At 47.5% G+C, this 27110-nt stretch overlaps 1 protein-coding gene across 1 annotated transcript; it reads right to left on the bottom strand.

The window, feature by feature from the left end:
- Positions 1–453: 453 nt before the first annotated feature.
- LOC104032930 (alpha-2-macroglobulin-like protein 1) lies at positions 454–27009 on the bottom strand. The gene is made up of 35 exons (XM_075714187.1): positions 26939–27009; positions 24578–24764; positions 24075–24237; positions 23273–23325; positions 22940–22960; positions 21388–21541; positions 20873–20957; positions 20210–20330; positions 19277–19394; positions 18087–18196; positions 17585–17755; positions 16062–16286; positions 15871–15934; positions 15190–15335; positions 14885–15034; positions 13815–14012; positions 13044–13131; positions 12244–12397; positions 10168–10396; positions 9682–9805; positions 9382–9503; positions 8923–8974; positions 8428–8511; positions 7836–8012; positions 7428–7509; positions 6654–6810; positions 5742–5816; positions 5363–5534; positions 4692–4906; positions 4166–4381; positions 3646–3761; positions 2879–2969; positions 2522–2590; positions 1190–1292; positions 454–494 (listed from the first exon to the last, which is right to left on the bottom strand). Exons 1-35 carry the CDS (start codon positions 27007–27009, stop codon positions 454–456), a joined length of 4404 nt encoding a protein of 1467 aa, XP_075570302.1.
- Between the last annotated feature and the right edge of the window lie 101 nt (positions 27010–27110).

The raw sequence follows: 27110 nt of genomic DNA, 5'->3' as shown, positions 1-27110 counted from the left end.
CAGAAGGCAGGCTGAGACTGTGAAAGGCTTGACACTGAAAAGGAGTCAGGCCCTGCAGCAAAGATGAACATGGTGTGTTGCATGCCAGAGCTGGAGGGCTGTGGAACTGCAGGGAAAGTGCCAGGAAAAGGAATTGTGTTGATTTGAGGAAAGTATATTTAATGCAAAATGCTAGGACTGGTGGTAGGAATAGGCAGCCCTTGTTTTCTGTAACATACCTCCAACTCTGTCATGAGCTGGGCACCTCAAACCTTCCACTTCAGTTCTCCCTTTCCCTCAGTTTAACCACTGGGATACAGGAACTCACCCTTACTTAGCATTGCTAATCACTTCCTACCCTGAACCTGCAGTCTGGCAAGTTTCTTGACCAAGGGCCCTTGCCTGCATCTCCCTCCCTCTCCATACTCTTCAGGACCATGCCTGTGATGACAAAAGAGGTGTTGGGCCCTCACCTCACTCACACGGGGCACTGTAGCTCATCACTGTAGTTTCTTCTGGAAGACAAGAAAAAAAGTGCTGGTGAGATACACTTGCCAAAAACTCACTAAAGCAACCCAGCATTGTGCCTGTTTCTAGGAGAGGCATTCCCTCATCTTACAGGCCACGACTGCCCTCTGCTGTGACACATGAAACCACTGGTATGTGTCAAAGGCTTTGTGTGCAGCTAGTCTGGATTCACCCAAGTCATGGGGCTTGCGATCTTTTGAAGCCATAAGTCTCAAACAGCTCCATTACTGTTATGGATTCCTCACTTACTGAAGCCATAGCATTCCCTGACACATTTCTAGCTTTTCTTCCCACTAGGGACCCCAGAGAACAGAGGACAAGTTGTTTACAGTGTGATTCCTCTGAGGGGGCCCTCACTCTTCTAAGCCATCCCCTCTGCCTTTGCTGCCTCCCACAAAATGAGGGTACAAAAGCACAGCTCTGAGCTCCTTGCTCCCCTCTTGTTGGAGAATTAGACCCTAAGTGGATCTACATGCCAACTTCAAGCTTGCAAGTTGTAGGACCAGCGAAAGAAGGATCTACCATTTTGAAACCCAAGAAGGTAAGTCTATCACTGGAGAGCTTCTAAGGAGCAGTTAGATAAACATTTCAGGGATGGTATTGTCTTAGACTTGACAACGTCAGAAAATTTCTTTCCAGAGGTACATTTAGGTGGTTTCTGCAGGACAACATCTGAGCTCACCTGGCATGTAGTAATCGTAGACCTTGATATTAGCTGGCTTACGGTCCTTCACTTGCATGTCCTGCTGCACCAGCAAAGTGTAGGTGTGAGGTTGTCTAGTCAGCTAAAACCAAGAGATGCAAGGATTACAGCCAGAACCAAAGTCCTGTAAGACAATCCCTTCCACCTGCTCTCACTCAGGTTCTGTGGAGACCTCACCACTGTGACAGATCTGTTCTGCTTTCCAGTCCATCTCATCTTTTACTTCACATTCTGTGGCCATCTCCCTTTTTTGGTCACCAAATTTAACTCGGCTCATGAGAAACATCAAACCCACAGAGTCAATGTGCATTAGGTATCTAAATACAGCACTAGTATTCCCAACCAATCCCACATTCCCATCCAGCTTTGCTCTGAGCTCCTTCATGCACATTGCCTCAGTGGCTACTTTCTTATACACAGTCCCATTACATCAGCTCTTATTCTCCCATCTCACACAACCCTCATCATTAAGCAGGCGAATGCAACGTGTGGATGAACATCTGCTGGATGGTAGTAGTTACATGATCTGGTGTTGATTAGGTTCCACCTTGTGCTACCTGGTGGAAAGAAGAAATGTTTCTTTGTGCTGCCTTTCTGCTCTGTGCTGTAGATGTAACGAAAGCAGCATCTCTGCAAGTCTAATGCATCCACATGACAATAACCTGCTTACTATGAGGCTAGTTTAGCTCAGTTTTTTGAGAACTGGGGATGAAGAATCACAGAAATGTAGAAGTGCTCCTTGGAAATTCTGAAATTTTTCAGTTCATGCCAGGTCTTGTTTCTGGTGCCGTTTAGATATGCATGTAGCTAGAGAAAGGCTGGAGTGGTTGTTAATTTGTTGATTAATGAGGTGGTGGAGCACGCACTGTGGCTTACATAACCATCTGGTTTAATTTTGAGTGATCTTGGCAAATTCCGTGAGAAATATTGGATGCTCCCTACCACATTCAGGCTGCTTAAGGGATTCTAAGAATTCAGGCTTGGTTGAATTTACTAGATGGATCCTACTGCTACTCCACAATCCTGATCAGACACTGTATATGGACTGTCAACCCTCTCTGAACAGTGCCAACAGCTGTAGGCTTAACATCAGTTAGCCTCATTTCACTCAAGTGGCCCCGTATACAGGCTCTACAGCTGAACTACTGCAGACTGACACAACACACTTCTCCAGGTCAGCAAATGTGGCTGGTATGCAGGAATAACAGCTCTGGATACTTAAAATACTAATGGAACCAAGATACAAGTTAAGCTAAAAGCTATCTGCCAGTCCATAGTCCTTTTAATGATGATAGTCTAAATTCCACTCACTTCCTCCAGGTAGATAATGACTCGGTCAGCTTCGCTTTCAACTTTCTTCACTAAAGGCATTTTCTTCAGCTGAAAATAGGGGAAAAAAAGTCAGAAAGACTCTAACAGAAAGCAGAAATATTCAGGGATATTTGTCCTTATGACAGCATAGACAAAATGTTCACATGGCCAAGGAAGCCCTTGGGATAGGGGAAGGCAAGGTGAAGCCTGGAAGAGACTTTGGGTATAAAGATTTCTTGGGAAGAAAAGAACCATGTTTCTCTGCCCACAGGAATTATCACAGTTCTGCATACAATCCTGCATGATGGGCATCCACCACTGTTCCCATCCCAGCTGGACACAAACTCGCGGTCTCACCTCTTCCAATGAACCTGCCACAGGGCTGTATCCAGACAGCAGTTCCACTTGGATCAGGACCATGTTGGTGGACACACGGTTCCCTGTGTAGCTGCAGCAGAAACCCAGGGGACAGCACTAATGTTACTTTCTGAGCCATGATCTCTAGATACTCCAGCCCAGCTTTGGTACTCAGGTGGAGGAATCTGCCTTTCCTTCCAGTGTTTCTCCTGTAAGCATACCTGTTCCTGTACTGTAATAAATCTTTGTGCTTCCCTGATCTCTCTTTCAATTGTGCTGAGCCAAGGAGAATAAACTCCTTGGAAGGCTTCTGGAGTTACCTTCTCTAGGCATGGCAAGGAATATCACATCCTCCACCTATTCTCTTGGCAATTCTGTCCCAAGTCAGGCAGGGGTACAGCAAAGGAGTGGTGTGACGGTCAACCAGGAGCAGAGGAGGGAAGACTTAGGAATAACTGTCAGCAGTCAGTCCCACAGGACCTTCATGTCACTAGTGTTTTGAGACCTAATCCTAGAAGGGAGTGAGACCCATAGACCTTGGGAGAACTTGTGGTGACTGGCATGGTAATGAGATAGGACTGTACCCTGAGACATCCCTCTGGGGCCTTGTGCCTTTCACCCAGCTGAGGAGAGCATAGTTAAATGAATGGGGACATCTCAGCACTTGGACCTCAAGAGTGAAGGGGAATCCTGGCCATCAAGAGACTGATGTGGCGCCAGAAGACTCTTAGCACAGGGGAGGCAAGGGGCAACTGAGTGTCTCCTACCGAGCATGAATGGTGACAGGGAACTGGGTGGCGCTGGGTGCCGTGCACTCTGTCTGCACTGATACGGCAAAGGTGACGTCACTCCTCAGTGGAGGGATGTGGTACCGCAGAATGGCCTGCCGGGACAGAAAGAAGCTAGTTGGCAGAGAATAGCTTTTTTCTTTTTTTTTTTTTTGCTGGAGAGTACTCCTTGTCTAGTGTTTGGCTGCTGTTTGCTGTCTTGCACTGCTGTAAGAGAAAACTATGTGGCAGAAGCAGAGGTTCTGCTAGTGCACTGCTCCTGATGGAGTTCTTGAAGGAGAGGTGGAGCTCTGACCGGGTGGAGACGACCCAGATTTCATTTGGGGAATTACTGTTCCCTTCCTGTTGGATCCCAGCTACTCCTACCAGCCTTGAAGCCCAGATTCTTGCAAGTCACTGCAGCAGTCTGTTTTCAGCGTTTGCTAAGTAGCAAGGTGAGACGTTCCCTGGCTTTCAAGGCTTTTCCTCAGAGATACCTTTTCTCCCTGTCTGGGCTTACCTGCAGGAAGAGGCACCCATGGCCCTCCACACGCACAGTATAATCTCGGGGAATGGCTGGCAGCTCCACTGTCTGCAGCAGGAGGCGATTAGTGTTGTCTACTCGGATATTTTGGTTGAAACCCTCAGAGGAGAGAGAAGCCTGAAGATCAGGGCCGTCCTTGCTGAAGGTCTTGGTTGCATACAGGGCTAGGGCTTCCAGAGCAACCACAGTGTCCTGAGGAAAGAGACACGCATTGGGCAAAGTAGCATCCTTTCTTCCTGTGCCTGCCCAGTCCTTTCCTTCCCTCATACTGCAGCTACAGCATAATAAGGGTTGAGCTTTCCCCTTTTACTTTTAGCATGGGATTAACTCAGAAGAATAAAAATATTCACCTTTTCCCAGCTCCCAGGAGCTGTAAATCCATACATCTTTTTTTCTTTTTTTTTTTTTTTAGTTTGTTACTATGGGCTGTGCTAGAACCCATTGTTCTCACAAACCATAGCTGACAGCAGGTTCTCTGATGATGATGGCTCAAGGGCATTACCTGGGTTGAAGCAAAGCCTCCATAAGGGTTTTGCTGCTTGGTAAGCCAAGACACAATCTGGGATGCCTTTCTGATTTCATCTGAAGACAAACTTGACTTTGAAAGGTGAGCCATGAGGATACTAGATGTCAATTCCACATCAACAGATGGAGCCCGATACCAATATAGGGAGTCTTCTTCTTGTTTGGACTGCTGACTCCAGAATATTTGGTCATCTAGAGGTGGAGTGGGAACACTTATGAAGTGTGTAGCTGTATCTAATGACCTTGGAGTCCTACTCAGTCCCTGTGCCTAGGTACTGAGTGAACATGTACATTGGGACAAGATATGGGTGCATATCTCTCTATTTGTCCCCCACACCCTGCTTTGCCAAGTAAAAGCCTAGACCTGCAGGCTGGGAAGGAGCTCTGCAATATCCATGAATCTCCCCTGGTTTAGATGACTGAGAGACCAGGAGTGTGAGATCATCCATAGAGAAAGCCTGTCTCCCAGTATGGATATAGCCTGTGACAGCTGGGCAAACAGAGGCTATCCAAGCCTTGGGCTCCCCACAGAGCTCTGCCAGTGCCCCCAACTCCTGCCCTGCATTCCCTTGTTCGTTCAGCCAAGTCAAATTGTGTTCCACACAGTTCTGTTAATGGCCCTCTCTCCTGTCCCACAGTCTCTGGTACCTGTTATTATGGCAGCCTTATCCAATCTTTTGAGGATTTTCTGCCTGAGGGCCTTATCACCTGCTGCTGCAAAGGCGTTTGCGGCTAGTGCCAGGCTGTAGAGGTTGGAACTGCCAGTATCAGCATTGACCAGGTCCTTTATACATTTCAGAGCTTTCCACACAACTGGGTCCTAGGATACAATTGAAAGCACACCAGTTTCTGGCAGGGTGTATGGGGAAGGAATGCAGCCTTGACATGTGCAGAGGAGGGTGGAAACAGGGACAGGACACATGGGGAGAAAACTGGTAACATACCCCTGTGTGCACAAAGGCAGAGTGCCAGTGCACTGCCTGCCAAGAGGCTGCATGCACAGCCCGTCCCTGCTGCTGATACTCACGGAATGTGGCATCCCTGAGTGGATGAGAGCTGTGACGACCACAGAGCTCAGCCCCAGTCCTTCCTCCACTGCACCCTGCAGTCACCACAAAACAGAGAAGAGGAGGGATGCTGTGAGAAGGGAAAGGGAGAAGTTTTCCAGTGCCTTCTGCTCCCCAAGCAAAAGCCAGTGCAGGCAACAGTGCTGGTTCTATTCATTCTGCTAAGGAAGTGATGTTCCCACAACCCTGCTGCAAGGTGGCACATGACTTGAGGGCCAGGACAGGGGCAAGGGTATGGAGGAGCAAAAGGAAAGGTATCTTTTGCAAGGGGAAGTGAAAGGTACCATTCTTTTCACTTAGAGGATTAATTATCTGAGGTCCTGTCCACCAAACTGCTGCTGGCTCCACTTTGGTGGTACTCTGTGTGTGTCTGTGCATGCACAAGTTCTGTGTTTCTGAGTGTATAGGGCACAGGCCTGGCAAGGTGAATCTCCCATGAGTGGCTGCCATCAATCTCCATTCACTCAATTTCTGACTCTCTCTGTACAGGGGGGAACTTAGAGTGAGGGAGGAAACGGCCACTTAATAATGGGAAAGAAAGCTAAAGCAGTTTACCAAGGGAATAACACAGAGCTTGAAAACTTTTTTGTTGTTGTTCTTTTGAGGCATGTGTTAGCTTTTGAGATGGGACTAGGGCAGGGCACTGGTTCAGTTCCCATGCACATATCATGAAATGCAAACCTTCATCATTCATAACTTGAAAAAGTGCCACCATGACTAAGCACAACCCTGAGTGTCACCCAAGGGTGACCTTGGGCACATCAGAGCCTCCTTCCTGCAGTAGGGTTCATCTGTTCTTGGCACTCAAATTGGGCCAGAAAGTAAAGGAGCTCTGAGATACCTAATGAACAGCCAGGACATGTCTGTCATACCATCAGACCATTGTTGAAGAGCTTCCCCACACTCTTGAAGCAGCCAGATGGAGTCTGACTTTTAATCAGGGCACTGGCAGCATCCTTTATATTCTGCTCATCTATGTGGATGAAGTCCCGGGCTTGGCTGAAGGTCTTGAGGACAAGGGCAGTAAGCCTAGAGCCAAGGAAGGGAGAAGAAAATTGAATTGAACCAGTCACTGATGCCAAATTCCAGTAGGAGACAGGAGTCTCTGTGTCTTCCACTATCTCATCCCTGGAGAAATACCAGCAGGCCAGAGCCCCTGTGCAGATGGAGAATTGGAAGTAATGCACATGAGTTAGATGCTCTTGAAGCTCAAGCTCAGATCCATTTGCAGCAAGAGAGAAAAAAATTGACTGACAGTTCAGTGCTTCACCCAGAGCAGTGTCAATTCCAACAGGGTGCACTTGTGTAATTTAAAGCCAGGAGGCCTGATATTTAGTGAGCTTACTCAGCCCCTTTCCCAGTCCTGTTTGTGCACAAAGCACTCTGGAAAACCTGGAAAGAAGGTGTCTGCAGCCAAGTTTTCAGAATCAGGCTCAGTTGTGGTGCCCAAGCACAAACAATCAAACAGGGGTACCTCAAGTCAGTTCATTGGCACAGTTCTCTTCCAAAAAGTCTCACGAGCAGTTTCTGTTCAAAACTCCATACCTCCAGACTCCCTCAGTTTCCCCAGACCAAAATCCAAGCCAGCCTGAGCCTAACCAGGTCAAGCTGTTGTTCCTCAGCTGCGTCTGGATATGTCTGCTTACCATGTGTTCCCTGGCTCACTGCCTTCCCCAAATGCACTGTACGAGCCATCTGTGTGCTTGTAGAGGAGTTGCCGTTGATATCCTGTGGGAAGAGGCTAGGGGTAGTGAAGATGCTCTGTGTCTGTCGTGTGCTCAAGGTGCCAACCTGCCCCACCAATCCTGCTGATCATTACAGAGAGCATTGTCTCTGAGGAATTCAGCAAAGGGCTTTTAGAGGGGTGCTGTGTAACCCTTGTTCAGCTGAGACACAGCAGCCTGATTTACACTGCTGTGATTCCCATGGTGTCAGGCAAGTGACGTTGCAGAAATCCTGTTCAGCACCAAGCCTCTGCTGAGGTCCCCACTGCACAACCTACTGTAGTGGACATCACCAGCTTAATAACCCAATATGAGCAGAAAACCACTCACCGCTTTCCAGATAGCCAATTGCCTTTTGTTTGATTTCTGGAGTCAGCTGTCCTGTTTCTTCAAGGTATCGTGTGATAAAGACATTGGGGGCAAAATGAATCATGTTCTGCTCACCACAGCCACTGGACATCTGGAGGAGCTCATCTATGTTGTCCAGTGCTGTCCCCAAAATATCGCCTGTAGAACAGAACCACAGCTTTGGGGGTTTTACATATTCTTCCATATAAAAAATTTCTGGTCTCACCAATTCTCCAGATAACCTGCTAAGACTGGTCTCAGTTCACCTCTGCTCACACTAGGGTGATTCTAATGTCTATAAATCCCTGCAGGAACAGTGATATGGTACTTGTCTATCTTTCCTTTGTCTGGGTGAAATTATACATCCATCTGGCCCAGCGTCACTTGTATAAAAGAGAGATGGGATGCTTCTCTGGAAGGCATAAGAGCCCAGTATCACACCTGTACACATTCCCTCTTGTTACTCTGTTTGCTAAAGCAGACATGGTGGCACCAGAAGAAAAGAATCCTGCAGGAAAAATCTTACTTTCCAAGATGAACCTGCCCCCCCAACCCCTCTCCCCCCAAATCTCACCTAAGAAAGAGACATGGGCTCTCTCCGACCCAAGGACCACATTCTCTGGCATAGTGAAAGTGATTATCTCTGAAGCTGAAGTTCCTGCAAATGACAAAAGCATCAGAACAGCCAGGAGGGAAATGGCACACCCACAGGCATCCCCAGGAGATGATGTAGACAAGGCTGGGATCACTTCATCAGTTGGTGAAATCAGCATTCAAAAGAGATGATGACAGAGAGGTCAGGCCACCCACTGATGAGTGACTAACCACTGTAATGTGGTTAGGCAGTGGTTTGGTGCTGTCAGAAGCTTGTAGTACTGGCTGGAGCGGAATGGCTTTACCTCCCCACAAAAGACCCAAAATCCCTGACTTTCCCCTCCCCATACACCTCCAGATAGTCCTAGAGTTGTTCACACACTACACTGCTTCTGTCTGTTTGGTCTCCTTGCTCTGTGCGCATGTACAGACCCAGTGGTAAGACAGTCCCTGTCTCTGGGGTACCTGCACCTACCTTTAGGGCACAGGAGTGAGGTGTGGGTCTTTTCCTCCAGCAGCCCCTCTGCCTGGTGGGGAAAAGGCTGGTCAGCTCAGAAGGGAGAGCAGTAAAATGAGATAGCAGTGGCGCAGCACCCCACCTCCCTGCAAGCACCATCCGCATGGGCCATGCAAAGGGCCTCACACAGACAGCAGGATATGCATGATGACAGTGAAGTTTCACTGGGAAGCAGGTTTCTGAGCTGCTACCCTGGACTTTGCCCCCATTGCCCTGCTAGCAAGTAGTTCTGATGTCTCTGCCCCATCAAATGGAGATGCTCAGCTCATGCCTTGACCCAACCTACCCTTAGAATCCCTCCTTGACCAACCTCCCTACATGCCTACCAGCCAATTCTCCCTTCCCAGAGCCACCCATCAAGCTGTTTTGATCCTGACCCAGTTGTGACCTTGCCAGGACCATGAAGCGTACTCTGACCTTCACCAGCAGGTGTTTAACCACTGTGTCCTTCCCTCCAGACTCTGGCACGACAGCTGTACTCTCAGTGCAAACACCTTCCTGCTCCATCACCTCAGCAGTGACAGTGAAATTTGCCTTCCCTAAAGAACAAAACATCAGAGGCCAGCTGGCACATCCATGCCTACATTTTAGTTTTCTCAGCCTAGGGCTGCTCAACGTCCACTTCGCATAATAGGCCATTCCCTTCCAGCCCAGCTCTGGTTTCCTCAAGCAGCTCTGCCAGTGCCTCCCACTCCTGCCCCTTCCTTGTCCCCTTACCTAATTTTGTAGCCTTCACATCCCAGAAAAATGTTTTTGCTGAATCAGGACACAGACAAATAGTGAACTTGACATTTGCATGCACAAATTCAAAATCCGTGGAGTCCTTTAGGCTAAGCTGGAGCTAGAGGTGAAACAAAAGGGAGTTTGGGTTACAACAGAGCAGCTGCTGTGTTTTTCCTTTCAGCTCCTTGATCCAAATGTCAGTCAAGCCCAGAAGCCCAGGGTGAGTATGATGATGGCCCTGTTGCAATACCTGTGGGACACCAACGGCCCATGGACATCGACGTCGCAGTCCTGTAGGACTGAGTTTATGGGGAGGGATAAGCTCGACAGAGGTGGCTCTGCATGGAGCTTTGTGAATAGCTTTGTAAGTGTCTTTTGCCTGGTGCCTGAGGAGGCAGCCCCTTGTCTGGGTCTCCATCGGTGAAGTGCTGTTACCACACATCCCCCTGCCCAAAAACCACCCTGGAGGGAGCCACTCACCACCATGCACTGCTTCAAGTAGCTGAAGACTTTGACTTTCAGGGGAAATGACTCTCCCCGGAAGACAGAGTAGGGCAAAGTGGGTTCCACAAAGAAGGGCTTGAAGCTCTGCAGGCTGGCGGTCTCTGAGATTCCCAACCCATGGCTCTCTGAGGTGCAGAAGGTCATGGCTCTCCAGTCTGTGATACTGTCAGGTACTGTGATAGCTAGATCAGCAGCCCCTGAATCACTAGGGAGAAAACAGAGTGGAAGGGATTGTCCCCATCCCTGCAAAGATTTCTTTGGGGAAAACAAAAGCGGAAGGACTATGAACTGGAAGTGCATGTGAAGGTGTGGGGATTCCTGGAAGTAGGACAGAGGTATGGGAAGGAGAGCAGATAGGTGGGCAAGGAAGAACTGAGAGGCAAATGCAAACCAAAATTTGCTTCTGAACAGTCTTGCATCTCAAATTCTTGTTTTGTGTGTGCACACAGGGCTCCCAAGGGTCCATGTTATACACCCAGCCTGTGCCAGGGAGTACCATGTGACATTTCTACCACACTACCACCCAAACTCCCAACCGCAGTCATCATTATAAGTGTCACTTACAGATCTGCATACATAAAACAGAAGATGGTCCCTGCCCTGAAATGGGCATAATCCAGCCAAATGAAATGGAGAGGTAGAGATCCTATTTTACAGATGGAGATGGAGAACACTGGTATGGGGGAGAATTAAGAAAGCTGAGATATGTGAATAAGGGGAGAACAGTGGATGCTGCATAACTTGACTTTAGCAAGGCCTTTGACACAGTCTCCCATAGTAGCCTTGTAGCCACATTAGTGCGGACTGGACAAGTGGATGATAAGGTGAGCAGAAATTTGCTGGACCATTGGGGACAAAGGATGGTTATTGGTGACACAAAGTCCAAGTGGTGACTATTTACGCATGGCATCCTTCAGGGACTGATACTTGGGCCAATACTGCTTAATGGATTTATTAATGACCTGGATAATAGGAGAGAGGACATCCTCAGCAAGATTAGCAGACTAATCTTGCTATGTATTAGCAAACCATACCTTGTTGGGGAGGGGTTCCTGATATGCTGGAGGGAAAGGTTGCTATTAAGAGGACCCTTGACAAGCTGGAAAAATGGGCTTGAAAATGGGTAAATTCTGTATCTGGGATGGAATAATACCATGCAACAGTACATGCTAGGCGTTGACTGGCTACTAAGCAACTTTGCAGAAAAAGAGATGGGGGATAACAAGTTGAGCATGAGACATCTCATATGCGCTTACAACAATGAAAGACATCTACTTCTGGACTGCATTAAGAAGACTGCAGCCACTGGCTTGAGAAAAGTTAATTTTTTCACTGTATACCCCCATTGTGGGACCACATCTGGAGTACTGTGTCCCATTTTTGCTTTCCAGTATAAGAAAGATACTGACATACTTAAATGCATCCAGTGGAGGACTACCAAGATGGCCAGAGGGCTGGGACACTTGATGTGCAAGGAATGGCTGGAAGAACTGGGGTTTTCAAACTTAAGAGGGAATGCTAGGGGAAGATCTTTCAGTTTTCTAAAACTACCTATTGGGAAGGTGTAGAGACAATGGAACCAGTCTCTTCTGAGGTGTATATTGATAGGATGAAAGGTAACAGACACAAGTTAGAACATGGGAAATTCTGATTTGAGATAAGAAAAAAAAATATACTATGAGGATGGCCAAACACTGGAACAGGTGCCCAGATAGTTTGTGGAATCTCCATCCTTGGAGATACAGAGAAATCGTCTACAACCTGATCTAACTGGACCTGTCTTGTGCAGGACATTGAGCTACAGACCTTTGGAGACCTCTTCTATCCTGTAAGAGTCTGTGATTTTAAATTCCCCAGGATCATTTGGAAAATCTCATGCAGATCCAGGAACTGAACCAAACCTCCATTGTCCTTATCCACTTCTTCACACCTCCCTTTTCTTTGTGGGCACAGAAGGCAATAATGCCCTGGCTCTGCTCCTGCCCATTCCTCCTCCACTGTGGCTGGTAGGAGGTCTGGATCCATGTGGTGCCACAGTCCATAATTACTCACTTGATAGGAACCAGAGTCCAGATGAATGTCTCTGGAAACCAGGTACGTACTGGCCCTGCCTCGCTACCCAGCTCAACATGCTCTGACTCAGCACGTTCAACAGCAGCATCTGTTTCTGGGTCCAAGTTGTCCAAGTCTGCCAGCTCGCCATAAGCTATTGGGAATACAAGCATTCATTGAAAGGCAGAGCAACTGTGAAGTCAGGATAGAGTTCAGCTGGGAAAAGCTCAGCTCTCCATCCCTCCCACTCCCACTCCAATCCCCCTTGTCCTCTCCAAGATGTCCTCAACCTACTTCACTATTCTCTTCCACAAGACAACCCAGAAGACCATGTGGATTCCACTATGTGTGTGCTCTCCCACGAGGAACTCCACCTGCTCACGCTTCTGCTCTCAGCCCCCGCAGAAAGGCCTAGATACTGCCTGGCGCCAATCTTGGCTCATTCTCTGGTTTCCAGCAAGACCTTTCCTAGTCTTACAAACAGATGTTCCTTCCTGAGACAACTGCATCATTTCCCCCATTGACCATGTTATTTTTCTACCTGCCAGCAGAAACTTCCAAGCAGGTTCTCCCTATGCAGCCACCTCTCTGCCCCTCCAGTGCACTGGACACACACACACACACACACACACACACATCAGGACACTTCCCCTCTTCTTGCGGTGCACACCTCCTGTGCAACCTCCCACTCATCTCTGGAAGCCACGCCCAGTTCCTCAGCACACTGCATGTTCAGCTGCCCTTGTGCAGCCTATATGTTACCCGTGATTTCCAAAGAAACAGGATAAATCGAGATGTACACATGTAGTCGTAGTAGAAAGTGGTCTGGGTGCGGCACTCAATTGGAGACTTGATTTTAAGGTTGGTTAAAAATGTTAGACCTGAATTCTGGAGGAAAGAAGGGGAAGAAAAGAAGGTAGACTTCAGTGGAGGGAGTGGTGTGTCTGAGGGTCTGTCTCTGCCTCTGCCTCCCAGCATATCAGCCACCCTGTGTTTTTGCACCTCAGCCTGACCTGCGAATTTGTACAGAGAATGCAGAACCACCCTACTCCCAAAGCCCGGTCCTGGCCCCTCACATGAGGGGAGGATCTCTCCAGTCACAACCCCCCCAGGATTGTGGGGGTGACTACTTGCATGTGCATGCCCATACACAGTCATTCTTTTGGCACTGCATTTTGCTGCCCACCCTAACACAGACTTGTTCTTATCCTTCACCTGCTATTCCTTTCTACTATTCTTTCCCTCCTTTCCCCAGTCCCCCTTTTCTCTCAGGGGTTTTGCTTTTCCAACCTCCAATTTTCTCTGACTCTCCTTCCAACCCATAGAAAGTCTGAGGGTCTCGAGCTTGGGATGAACAGGGAGCTGGGTTCTAGGCATCTGCCTGACTGATGGGAATTTATCAAGCTGGGAGCATGGGGTGTCAGAGATCTCTTAGTTCAGAAGCTTGGCAAATTCAGAACCTGAATTTGCTAGCATTTACAGGAAAGACAGTCTGCAAAGCTACCCAGTGCTGACCTGGGATACAAAAGGACTCAGCTCTGATATTCAGGTTTTCTGGAAATTAGATTTACCTTCAGAAGTTCATAAATATCTGGTTGGGACACTGCATAAGAGTGTCTGTTGTACATGAATGGTGACATTGTTCCTGTTGGAAGGGTGGTCTGAGGAGAACCGATGATTCCTGGGCTCTTGTGGATAGTACAGTAGTCACTGTAAGAGTCTGTGAGGGTGCTGGGATGCTCCTCAGAATAGCTGAACATATTGTATACCTGTAGACAGACAACAGTACAGGTCAGTGTGAGAGGTGGGAAGGTTTTCATTCAAGAGATTTTCTGTGACTTGAGAGGCAGAGCTCAGATCCTGCCTGACACAAAAGCCCAGACCCAAAGGTTTTTGAGCTTCATGAAGACCCTCCACAAGTTTGAGCTGCATAGCACCAGAGATGAACACGAACCCCTCTGGGGTACGGCTGCATAGCTGTGGCCACTTCTATCTCATAAATTGTACCTGTGAGCTCAATGCATAGAGTGAGGACACCTTCCCATTTAGATAGCTTCTTGTCTGACTGAAGGCACATCCTGGATCCACCAAGACAGCGTCAAGAGGTAATGCAAGGGTCCTTAGATCCAATGCATACCACATCTAGAGAAGAAACGGAACCCTTCCACTGCCAAGGCACCACTTACAGTCCAGTCTGCGAATAGGAAGGACTGTCTGGTTCATGTGAGCTGGAACAAAGGCATGGAGCCTATCACACTTTGGGCATTTTTTTCAACATAACCCTCTTTTTAAGAGCATTGTCATGAATTGTTCAGGAGATGGAAGTCTCTTGCCATCTGGTTGCCACTGTAGCAAAGCACTCTAAGTTTAACAAGGATATGACTTTGGGCTGTACTTGGGGATGACAGTAGGTTATTTTATTAGATACCTCCGTAAAGACTGGAAATTTTGACTGGTGTTTGATGTTGGCCTTCATTTTTTCTTTTTAAGCCATGTCCTGTCCCCATTCAAATACTTATTGGTATATCCACTGTGCCTTATTAACCAGTACCTGTGACCAGATACTCAAAAGTTCTCTCTCCGGTTAGTACTGGAAGCTCAGTTAATACTGGAGGCAAGGCTCAGGACTAAAGTGACTCACACTATCCCTGGATAGCTCAGCCTCTGGCCTCAGGAGAAGAATGCTCTGGTCCACAGCACGGATACTACATAGGGAGCCTGGTGCAGCATGCAAATGGAGATGGACAGCTGATCCTGGGAGAGCCACAGAGTCTGAGAAGCCAAGCTTCACCTGAAACAGCAGAAGAAAGAGGGACTGAAGATATTGATGGAGGAAGGAAAGGGGAGACTGTGGCTACTGGATTCTGATGAACATCTATTGCCAGTTTGCAGTTAATTAGCTACCCTCCAGCCTACATGCCCCCTTATGTTTTGTGCACTACTTACATGGTTCTTGAAGCACTTGGAGACTTTCAGACTGAAGGTGTCAGCTGCCACCTGTCCCTCAGGGAAGGCAGTGTAAACAAAGAGGGTAGCCATGGGTGAAATAAGGTCAATGGGCAGTGTGACATTGAAAGTCCCATTAAACTGACCTGAAAGAAGAAGGAGAAATAGAAAAAGTATAGGAAGAGGCAAGGAAGTCTGTCACCAAAGATGACAGCAGCAACATGCTCATCCTCTATAATATTTCTGTACAGTTACTTGGATAAAAACTATTCTGCCTTGCTTCTGGGGAGGCCACAGCTAGACCATGATGCAGGTTGGTGCCATTTTGTAGCAGTGACCTTACATCATGAGGGATCTCAGCAACAGTGTGCACTTGGAAAAGAAAGGACTTTCCACCTAAGTCCAGCAAAAAGTTCCTGTGAGTTTTCTTGGTGGTGTCTGATAGTTCCTACTTGGCAGATAAACTCTGACAATTTCATCATTTGATCAAAAAAAAAAAAAAAATTAGGGAAATTAAAAGACAGAAGAGAGATAGCATATTTGCCATTTCCTCTTGATTTTTTTGTGCCAGCTCTGTTGTTTCCTGTTGGCCTCAGATCTCTTTTCTCTCCTTCCCCATTTAGGCTGGAAGGGCTTTCCTGTTGGGTCCTTAATCTGTTCCTGGTATTTAGATGCTCTTACCTAATGGTGGATCAAGAAGCACTGTTGTTTGGCCGTGATGCACAAGGGATCCTCTGGCCAAAACCTAAAGGGTAATGAAGAGAGCAAAGGGTTGATAGTGCCTCTGCTCCATATCTCTGGGCCAGCAAAGGGCTGTGTGCTGACAGACTGTCACAAAGCTGACCTTGTTACTGGTACTGCCCTGCACTCACCAGGTGGTAGAAGTCTGCTCTGGCAGCCCCGTCCCCCAGCTCTGTGGCTAGGATGCGATAGTGCACAGTGACCTCCTGCACATCCCTGCAGGGCAGCATTGCCTGCACTGGCTGGATCCTCACAGAGCTGCAGCTGGAAGAGTAGAAGGCCCTCAGTGTGAGGGATGCAGTGCCATAAGACACCTTCACATTTCGACCGCTTAAATCATCCGGCTGGGTCTTTGCCTGTGGCACAGAAAAGGTGGCTTGGTGTCTGAAGATTTCTTACAGCTCTCCCCACGCCAAAACCAAGACTGACTGGACAGTGGGGTCTGAATGCTCCCAGGGTAAGACGTCTATTTTCACCTAAGCCAAGCTTAGTCAGCCCCTTTCTGTGGAACTTGGCATTGCCTGCTCCACCACGCTCTGGCCAGGGAGCTGTATAATACTGTTCAAGCTTGGGCTAGAGCCTGAACTTCTGCAATGCTGCTGCTACCCCGGGAGCAAGCCAGATCATTAGACTGTGTAGAGTGGCTTATTGGTCCCTGGATCAAACCACTGAATGCTTTGTTCCTGTCTAGTACATGTGGGGAAAGTGTCAGCATGGATCTGCCCTGAAAACGTATTTCACCGTTCAGTGTTATTCCACTCACACACTTGATCCGTAGGGGAGAGGTGGCAGGGGACAACTGAAGATCAGTAGCCTTGTTCATCTTTGACCTATGACCTATCTGCACTGAGTCTATGATATTAACATCTTGTGGACTTCCAGCAAGGTCAAGATCCATCATCTAAGATACTGTAGGCACTCTGATAAAGAGGCAGGGCTTGCCTCGAAGTGCAATCCTGAAGTTTAGATAGGACAGGTATTAGAAACCTACCCCTACAACCAGACAAAAGATCCTTCCTTGTTCATGGGAAAGCAGGTGCAAACTTTTCTCTGTCAATTCCTTGTCGGTGGCATGCCTGTTTAGCTCCTTACATCCTGGTTACCTTCTCTGCTCTAGACTGGCTTGCAGCAACTTGTTCCTTACTAGCCTTCCTTCTTTTGCTCCTAAGTTTTCTGCTTCTTGTATCCCAGGTTTCTCCTAAGTCTTGTGCTATGAGGAAACATAATGCAAACTGGTCACTGACGTTTTCTTCTCCACATGTATTTTCAGATGCTTCTTCCCTAGATCCTTTCCTATCTTCCTGTTCCACACCATGTGGGAGTTCTTCCTTTGCTCTCTGTCCCTGCCCAGCCCCACAAGGCCCTTTCCACCTCAGACAGAGGTGCTATGTAGGTAGACCTCAGTTACAACTTCATGGGGCCTCTGTCCACTGCCCCACCTCTCATCATGTCTCCTGACTGCGCAGGGACTGTGTGCGGCACCAGGGGCCAGAATGCTGGCTCTACTATGGGCTATTCTTCTTGCCCTAGATCTGTCATTTCACTACTCCATGCCTCCATCTCCCTGGCTATACCAAGACAATGACATAGACTATAGGTCTGAGGGATGCATTGCTTAGTCATAGCCAAATCCAATGTAATTATTTGGCTTAACCTGTAGCAGAACTTTACTGCTGTTGCCCCATGCTGATGTCTCTAAGGTGAAAGAGGCCATCCCAGCATCATCCGTGAAGTAGGTCTTGGTCTGCTTCCTGCTACCATAGGACACTGTAAGAATCACCTCCTTGTTCTTCATGTGTGTCCCATTGGCACTTTTGAGTTCCAGCTGTAAGGGTGCAGAGAACAGGCAGAGAATTGGAGGCCTCAGGATTGAAAATCTATCTCCCAGTAGAAATCCCAGTTCCCCTCTCTGCAAAGGGACTCTCAGTGTGAACTCTAACTCCGCCAACCCCTCCCCATTTATTCAGCAGCCATCTCATCTGGCAAAGCCATGTGGTCACACCTTTGGATTACCTCTTGGTAGAGACGTCAAAGGACAGAGGACTGTGCTAGCAGCTTTGGGCAGCTCAGATCAAGGCACACCTCAGTACTTCTGTGCCTGCCATCCCTTTAGGCCCAGCTGCTGGACTTTCCACGTTTCTGCCCTGTTCACTTACATTTCCATAGTAGGGAGCTCCTTGCTGATAGTAGTAGCTTGTCCCCCAGAACTGGAGAGTTGTAATATCAAAAGTGACCTTGCAGTTTTCAGTGGCATTAAACTCCACCCCTAGGAAAGACAGGAGATGCATGCAGGTGAGTATCGTGTCTGGGCAAAGGGAGCAAGACTGGATGAATTGAGGTAAGGGATGGACTATCACTCATAGGGGATTGTAGTTTCTCCATGTAACTTCAGGAGTCATTTGACACACACACACTCAGCAATAGTGCCTCTTACATTCTGACCTGCTAGAACGACAGCAGTCTACCAGGAGGTCGCTGCCAGGCAGTTCTCAAATGCTCTTTCTGACTTTGTTTAAGATAGTCCTACATGTCCACTTCCATTCTCACAGCAGAGTCACTAGAAGGCAACATTTTTCCTCGCCTTCACTATGTTGGTTTACCAGTCTGCTGTCTTGTCATGTGGTGCCCATCTGAAATCACTGCAGTTGTTTGCTATGCGAATGTGTGTCACTGCTTTCAGCAAGGGGCTGCAAAACATTTTTCTTGTAAGGAAGGGTTTGTAAAATTTTGTAAAAGAGGAAGCCTTACAAGATGGGATATTTAACAGTAGCTCTGGACAAGTAGCCTTATCTTCATATCTGGGATGTGGCGATAAATCTGATGAGGAGCTATTAACAGTACACAGTCAGAGCCTTGGTTACACTGGTTGCTCTGAGTATCTCCTCATTCAAATGGACTTTCCTGAAGTATGGTTTAAGAACAAAAGAACCTGGCCTGACCCACCTCTGTGCACATTTCTACTGTGACTAGAAGATGAGAAAAGCAGCTCTTGCTCATCTCTGTCCAACTAAGGTGACTGTCAGAGCTGGAGTGGCCACAACAGCTTGTGGAGGAGCAAGCATACGGGTAAAGCCCATCCTGCAACTGGGAGAACTCACATGTCTTTTCTGAGTCAGACCTGGGTGGTATGGTACATGAGAACATCCATGCTGCCATGGTGCTCCCAGGGAAGACACAACCCTCTGAACACTTGACCCCATGGGAGCCAGTGCAGAAAGCTCCAGTGGTTTGATGGGAAGACGCAAGGATCCATAAGGAGTCTTACAGATGAAAACCCATAGACAAGCATGTTGTATGAGTGTAAAGTAAAAGATTTTCCATGAAGTGTAGAATCAGTTTTTGCTACCTGTTCCACTTTCTTTCAGAAAAGCCACAGCTTCCAGGTTGAAATCATAATTGTCACCACGCTTCTGGTGGTAGATCTTAATATTCACCTCAGTGGCAAAGCAGCCATCCTTGTTTGTCTGGGGATGTGAAATTGTATCTGTTAACCAATCATGAATGCACTAATCCCTTCTGCAGTGCAGATCAAACCCAAGGCCCAGAAGTCTAGTACATGGCTAAGACACTTGAGTTAAAGGAGCAACTCCCATACTGGCATGAAACATACTTCTTTTCTGTGGAGCAGTCACTAATAGGAGATGCTGTTTCACACATGTCTCATCTTTACACACTCACTCATGTGCCAGTAGCAAACATGAGTTGTCATTTCTCCCTGACAACATGATTTCTTCTGCTAGGGCAGGATTTATCTTTAAAAATAAGGGTTACTTAAAATATGTAAACAAATATAGATACTTTCTTTCAGCCCTAGAGATGAATGAGTAAAGTCTGTGCTGAACTGCAATTGCTTGCTTAGATAACAAGAGGTAATTTCTGTGTCTCCAAAACAGCTGTTTCTGGGAAAGAGCACATAAGTGTTTACAACAGATTAAAAGGTGGTGCTAAAAAGCATCTAGTGGAAGTGAACCAATGTGGACAGTGTTTTGTATTTTTTTTATTGCCCTGTTGCAGTACCTGTTTTGTAGGCAAATCTGCAATAGTTAGCTTGCCTACAGATGCTTCTTCCTTTAAATACATCTAAATGCAGTCAGAGAAATCAGAGAGGGGTTAAGATTGCTACATAGGGGAGTTAAGGACATATTAGTCATTTATCCCCAGCAAAGAGCATGCTGCTTCAATAGCCAATGTCTGTTCCACTCCTTCCATTTGTATTCTTCCCTCTCTTTTCCCCTGTTCCTCTCTTTTGCAAAGAGGAGTGGATGCCCCATGTGCTCACCTCGCCAGTGTAATCCTTACAAATACTGCGCTTGGCTTTGGAAGACTTCCGATTATAGCGGATATGTTTACGGCACACCACAGCCTTCACACTACCTTGGACTGGTTTCCCATACGTGTACCTGGCAAACACAGCAGAGAAGACTTACGCTCACATACAGAAACACTGGCTCAAGGGTGAATAATATCAGCTTTAGCCTGTGGTTTGCAGCCATATAACCCAGCAGCCTGCAGTATCTTCATGGTTCATGAGCTCAGCAGAAGCCAAGAAGTTAAAATTACTTCATCATATTGAGCCAGAAGGCAGTGGTGGGTGAGTTATCTCCAAGTCAACACTAGTCCCACCAGGCAGTGCTAGGGGACATCTTGCAGGCCGCAAGCTGAGTCATTATTCTTTCTATACTGGCAGAGGTACTGTATTGTAGGGCACATGCCCCACTGAGGGGATCCACTGCCAAACTGTCAAACTCACAGAGAAAGAAGTAGGGAGAGAGAATATGGAGAAAGGTGAGAGTCCAGGAGAATTCCTTAGCAAAGCATGCCAGGGTGCCAGACTTTGGGGTGGGGGTAGGGTTGGCAGACACCATTTTGAGCTCAGTTATTGATAGCTGTGCAGTTTCCAAACCAGTAAGAATGCACCTTCTGCCACGGTAAGTCAGCTCACATGCCACAAATGTGGAGACGGAAGTTCTCCTCCAAGATGGTGACCACCTGAGGCATCTGGATGGAGACACTGAACTTGGGCAGGACTGTGTAGAAGCAAGAGAAATATAATTCAGTGAGAACAGAGAGAACGAATTTGTTCCAATCCTCCCCAAATAGTTGTTCACAGAAAAGAAATCTCTCCTTTCATTCCCTGACTACCAGCACAGGGCCTGGTAGCAATGCACCAGCAGCCCAGCCAGGAGTGTGGTGGGAGTAGACAGCCTTAGACTCCTCCCCAGAGCACAGCTGTGGGACAGTGCCTTAGTCTGTCCTCAGGACACAGGGGAGGAGAAAGCCAGTGGGCCTGAGTGAAAGTCAGTGATTACACCTACTGTCAGGCAGTTGGACATCTCAGGTGCTACCACAACTAGCACAGCTGTTCACAGCTGCATGGCCCATTCAACTCTGTGTGAGACAGCAGGGCTGGAGGCAATACATCTTTCTCTGCTGCCGTCAGCTCCCTGAAATTCTTACCATACTCCTCTACCCTGAAGGTATGTGTGCGGTCAGGCATTTTGATGGTGTACTCTCCAACCTGTGCTTCTGCAGCCAGAGGGAAGGACAGATCCACGATGCCTCCCACAGGTGTAACATTCAGCCACTGTGCAATTCGGTTCCCTTTGGGGTCCTGCATAGGCAGTAGTAGAGAGTAGTTATTTCCCAGTGCAAAAGGAGACTCTTGTGCAGGATGTCCAAGTTACCACAGCATGGTCTGAGCACATAACCTTTTCTCCTGAGAGCCCAGGTCTATGACACAGCTACAGTGCTCAGGTGAGTCCAGGTTTGAAGAGGATAGGGCTTTTCTCCCTGTCTCATTGACAAAGTCAATCTATAATATTATTGCTCTGGTGGAACCTCCATCTCACTGACTGCTGCAAATGGTGGTTTACTGCCTGCCTGTCTCACTAGGAGATAGAGTCCCCTGTGGTGATCTGAGCTGGTATAGCCCCCAGGTCACTGTGAAGAGGGTCAATCCTGACAAGACATGCTGCCTAAGGCACGAGCTACTTGGGAGTGCTAAGTGGGGAGTCTGATGTCATGAATTCCAAGGAAAGTCTGGGGAAATGAGTTCCAGCACTTCATGCAGGGGACCATGAAGCCCAGTATAGAAAGGAGGATGTAAAGACCTGGGATGCAAGGGCATTTGGTGGCTTTGTTGACTGCCATGGTCAGTCCATGATGGACAGTGTTCTCCTACTGCTGGTTCTTGGGAGGGCAAGATGCAGAACTCTGGCTGTGGTCACACTGCCCAGTCAGGAAGGACTTAGCAATATGTTGATGGGTGCTTTATGAACATATGGAACAAGTGGAAACTGTTGTTTGAAAGGGTGAAGCTGGATCAGAGTACTACGTTTGTATAAACTCACATAAAACATTGCATACATGTCTCAGAAACCATGTGTTTATGTATTGATTGCTTGGTGGGTATGGCATGCAAATGTGCATTATCTACTGGCAATTGCTAGTTGGAACTGTGACGTGTCTGCATGTGTTATTACAAACTTCCCACTGCTTTCTGGTATCTTTCCTCAGCTCTGGTGATTGCAGTCCATATTTTACCTATAATATTGAAACTAAACTAACAGATTTTAAGAACAGTATCTTGAAAGCTGCTTTAGGAAGTTTCTCTAGCTGTGTAGCTGCAACACTAACTGGTCAAACTTTTTTATTTTCTGTATGTTAGATATAAAAGTCTCCTTAAAGAAACTTCAGGATTTTCACAAATCTTCAATTCACAGGCTAGAGGGACTAAAAGTCCTGTGACTGCTCTAGAAAAGTTTGCTGGACTGGTTTTCAGTGGCACCCATCACCTACTGCAGGGACCCCTGTGTGATTGGTATCATGACACTGCACTGCCAAACTTGTGTGGATACTAAAGGAAGGAAGGACAAGAAGTTGAGGACTGTTCCCACTCCTTCTGCGGTAACTGGCTTTCTGCATCCACATTTCCCCACCATCATCTCCAAACCTGTGTCTTCCCCTGGGCGAGAAGCCATCACCACTTTCAATAAAGTAGATGCTTTACCTTCAGTTCCACCAGACGGTGCTGTGGGGAGGAAATAACAGTTACTGGTGGGATGCTTTCAGGAAAGTTACCGTCCACCTCCCTGGCATTTTTTATCCCCCAACCATCCATGAGTCTTCCCTAAGCAATTCCCAGGGACTGCCTGTGACCCAACATCACGAGCAGCTCCTGTGTTGCAGGTGGTGCCCAGTGCTGTTTGTAAGCACCAAAAGCAACACTGAAACTAGCTGTCCACAGATGGATCACCTAGCTGGGCCAAGCACTGATCCAGAAGTCACGGAGGCAGCCCACAGCATTTTCAGACTTATTAAGGTTTCTCCCCTCTTGACTTACCATTTCATTGCTGGCAATAAAGTTCTGATCCAAGGTTACAACTCGCAACTTGACTATAGAGCAAAAGAAAAACAGGACTGGCTGAAATGAAATCAAGTCTGTTAATAATAATAAGAATGCACAGCTAAGAAAGACGTGACCATGTGCTTCACTGAGAGGGCGTGGGCAGCAGCTAGAGCCATCGACTCCTGGGCCTATGCTCAAAGCCCTGCTACAAGCTGGCAGCCTGCTAGATAAAAAGTAGTAGGAGAGGTAGTGTGGGCTTTCTGGGAAGGCTGGCTGTGCTGGTGAGAAACAGCATTTTTTTGGACATTGGACTTGCAGTGGGGCACTCAGTCTTGCCTGAAGGTCATGCCAATGGAAAGGGTGGAGAGGCATGGGACAAACAGCTGTACACTGTGGTGATCTGAGCTGTGCAGGACTGTGATCCTCATCTGAGGGAGTATGTGGTAAAGAGAGGGATTTAGGGCACTGACAGACTACTGTGGCTTTGACTGGAGCAATCATGAATATAACACCATGGCACCTGAATCTTTTCTCATGCACCAGCCAAAACACACAAGCCCTATTCACCCTGGCATGCTGTCTGAGCATGGCTAGTACTGGGGAAAACACAAGCTATGCTGACGTAGGAGAGAGGTATCCCCAAATCCCTCAAAGCAGGAACAACCTGGAAGGGACATGAAGCCTGTAACCCATCTCCCTTGCAGAGCAGGCCCCACTCCAAGCGCTAGAGGCTACCCCGCATTTAGTGGCCTGAGGATCACTTTTTCTCTCACAAGACATGGCATTCTGTCCATACCAATCTGTCCAGGTTTGTATACAGGTTTGTCCGTCTGGATAAAAGTCTTCTTGTCTGCGTGCTTGATTAGGACTTTCTGTTTCTTATGATACTCTGAGTTGGTTTCCTGGACTGTGATCCCAATAAAAGCCACTTCATCAGGGTTTCCAACAGGACGAGGGACCTGCAGGCATAGTTGTAACCATCACTCAGGTTGGATCCCATTCACAGTTCCCCAGGCTTTTGGAATAACAGTTATGATACTGCTTTTATATTAATTCAGTTCTTATTGCCCTGAAAGAACTCACAGTACTTTTCAGAATATTTTCTAGAAGAGTAAAATATCAGTGGGGGTACACAGCAGGAAGGACACCAGCAGACCTATGCAGGCTGAAGCAGAATATTCAATGCCCAGTTAAGATGTCCCCACGGGAAGACACAATTCTTTGCTTTCCTACCCAGCCAGAGCACAACTGTTGCGCTATCCATACCCCACTGACAACCCTGGAAAATATATTTCTCACCTGGAAGCTTATGCAGTGAAAGAAGGTGAGCTGAGAGACGGACTGAGCGATCAGAGTCTCATTCCCAGCTCTGCTTTGCAAGGTTACTGTCACATGGATTGGGGCTGCTTGCTTTCTGCTGAGTTGGAGGCACACTGTCTCTGAGAACGGGTAGTAGAGCTGAGATGGTATTGCCACGGCATAATTTCTATTAAAAAAGAAAAAAAAAAGGTGAAACTGATTTTCTAAGAGGACAGGTTTTGACCACAGGATCTGGGTACTTCCTAATAAGACTTCTGGTCTCTTCATTCCACTGTCACAACGCCAGTGGGACAAGATCACACCATTCTTCTCATCTATTGGTACTGCAGCCATTAACACTAAGTCTGCACTACATGCTGCATGCACATATAAAAAGATAAAGTCACTGCTTCCAAAACTGAAAGTCAAAATAAGGTGAAGAGACCTCCCCATGTCGCCCAAAGGGATCAGCAGCACAGCTTGGCTACATTGCAGGTTTCCTGAGACTTCAGCCTTTTCACTGAACCACACTACGTATCACCATCAGTTTGCTTGTTTGGTTGTCTGCTTTCTGTCCTATCAGCTACTCTTGGGCTCAGAACCAATGCCAAGCATATGAGACCCAGTGTCCTAACTTAATGTCCCAGACGCAGTCTCATGAGCACCTTCTCTTCAGCTGCTGACACTCCTGTCCTCCTTGTTCTCTTATGCCAGATCTCACACCTCTGTGGATACTCTCACAGCTGTGCCCATAGACAACACCAAGAAGCTGCTCATATTGGGGTTTTTTCATCTTATACTGCACTGCAGCAACTAGGATCAAAGAAAAGACAATATTCAAGCAGGTTTGAAAACTCTTATCACTGACTCCTTCTGCTTACTGCCTCTGGACAGGATCAGCGAGAGGCATGTTTTGCAGCAGCAGGAGAGCAGGGCCTGGAAAGATCAGAACAGCAGGAGGCAGGGGGATGACCTCCTGGCAGTTCTTAGCTGGAGCTCAGCACCCTGGCAAGAGGGAGTCAAAGTCCTGCTGGCCAGAAGCCTTGAGTGCTTTCACAGCTGAGTGCTGTCAAGCTGCCTTGAGCAGCTTGTCTGCTGCAGATGGTAGGGAATCTGATAAAAGATGCCAACGGCATTTTGGTTTTCCTACTTAAGCTGACTCATGGCACCTCCCCACTGCCACTGGGCTACAGGATGGGATGAACACTAAAGACTTACTGCTTGAAACTCCCATACCTCCCTGGCTCCTAATGACCCTTTCCTCTGGAACATTTTCTTACACGCTTTGCCAATTCATCCCTCGGCCTTGCCTGATGAGCTATAAAAGTATGAGGCAGCATCTCTGAGACTGTCATTGAAGGATCCCAAGAGCCAGGCTGGATTACTTTCTCATGAATCTACAAAATATATTGGCATATAGTCAGGACAGCAGACAGCCTTATAATAATAATGGTAAGCATTATTTCCATAAAACAAAGCTTCATGCTGAAGGTAACAGTGGGAAACAGGTAGCAGTAAAGCATCATTTGAGCAGGAGCTGTGTCAGCCTATCAACATGTCCTAGAGGAAGAGGCTGTACTTTTGCTGGAAAAGATTTTTAAAATTAGACTTATGCATGTCACACCACACATGGCAGGAGGGAACCCAGCTACAACCCAGTCACATATTTCCCACTGTAATACCTACTGTTCGAGTACAGCCCTGTTTCTGTTTGCAGTTATGCCATGGCTGCAAAAGCAAAGGCCTTCAAAAAGCAAGAGCAAGTTCACAAGCCAGTATGTCACATCAGTGCCTGCTGGAACAGGAATTGCATTCCTGATAAAGTATATGAAGAGAAGCAGTGCTGGGAATTGTCCTTGCCAGAGGTTTCTTAGAAATTCTGAGGAAGCAGATGGCCAGCTAAGCCAGAATGAAGACATACAAAGAGTATCCCTATTAGATACCTTGGGCTCATGTTTGCCTGGTTTGTAAAGGCACCCAGATTTGTCTGCTAAAGATTTGAATGGTGACCTGTGACTCTGGGGAGAAAAGCATAGCCCAAAAGGAAATTTACTCTGGAGCACAGTAGGAGATATGAGATGTTGGCAGGTCAGAATTAAATACATGCAGAAAGCGCAGAGTTGCTCTGCCTGATTCCTTGCAGAAATACATGGTCTACATCAAAGGCGCTAAAGGAAGAGCCAAGTAGTAGGGGAGAGTCGGGGGGATGGCGCATGAGAACCAAGTGAAACCTTGGGAGTATGAGAAATTATGCCTCTCTGGAAAAACACTCCTGGTCTTACGACTCCTGTCCTGTTTCTGTCACACCGCCACCCCCCCAGAATTCCCCACAGACCAGAGCAAAGCAGCTGAGGTTCTTACAGCATTGCAGGCATTCCAGCTGTGCTAGGCAGAAGAAGGATGCTGCCCCACAGGAAGGCGATGCTCCACATAGCTGATTGCAGGTTGAATCCCTCCACAGAAAGGCGAGCCTCTCCTCTGTTCCCCCTTTGCCCCTGCTTCTGCTGCTTTCCTCCGTCCTTCTCCGCCTCAT

This window comes from Pelecanus crispus, chromosome 1, assembly GCF_030463565.1.
Source record: "Pelecanus crispus isolate bPelCri1 chromosome 1, bPelCri1.pri, whole genome shotgun sequence".
NCBI lineage: Eukaryota > Metazoa > Chordata > Aves > Pelecaniformes > Pelecanidae > Pelecanus > Pelecanus crispus.
The sequence above is the reverse complement of the archived record's forward strand: the minus strand, read 5'-3'. Positions and strand labels throughout refer to the sequence as shown.

What these genes read in the sequence shown, in the direction of transcription:
- LOC104032930 (XM_075714187.1), bottom strand. Translation starts at nt 27,009, where the DNA reads ATGTGGAGCATCGCCTTCCTGTGGGGCAGCATCCTTCTTCTGCCTAGC. An exon ending in TTCACTGCATAAGCTTCCAG is followed by an intron (nt 24,238 to 24,577) that starts GTGAGAAATATA and finishes CTATGCCTGCAG; the next exon opens with GTCCCTCGTCCTGTTGGAAA. An exon ending in TCATTATCTACCTGGAGGAA is followed by an intron (nt 1,293 to 2,521) that starts GTGAGTGGAATT and finishes TCTTGGTTTTAG; the next exon opens with CTGACTAGACAACCTCACAC.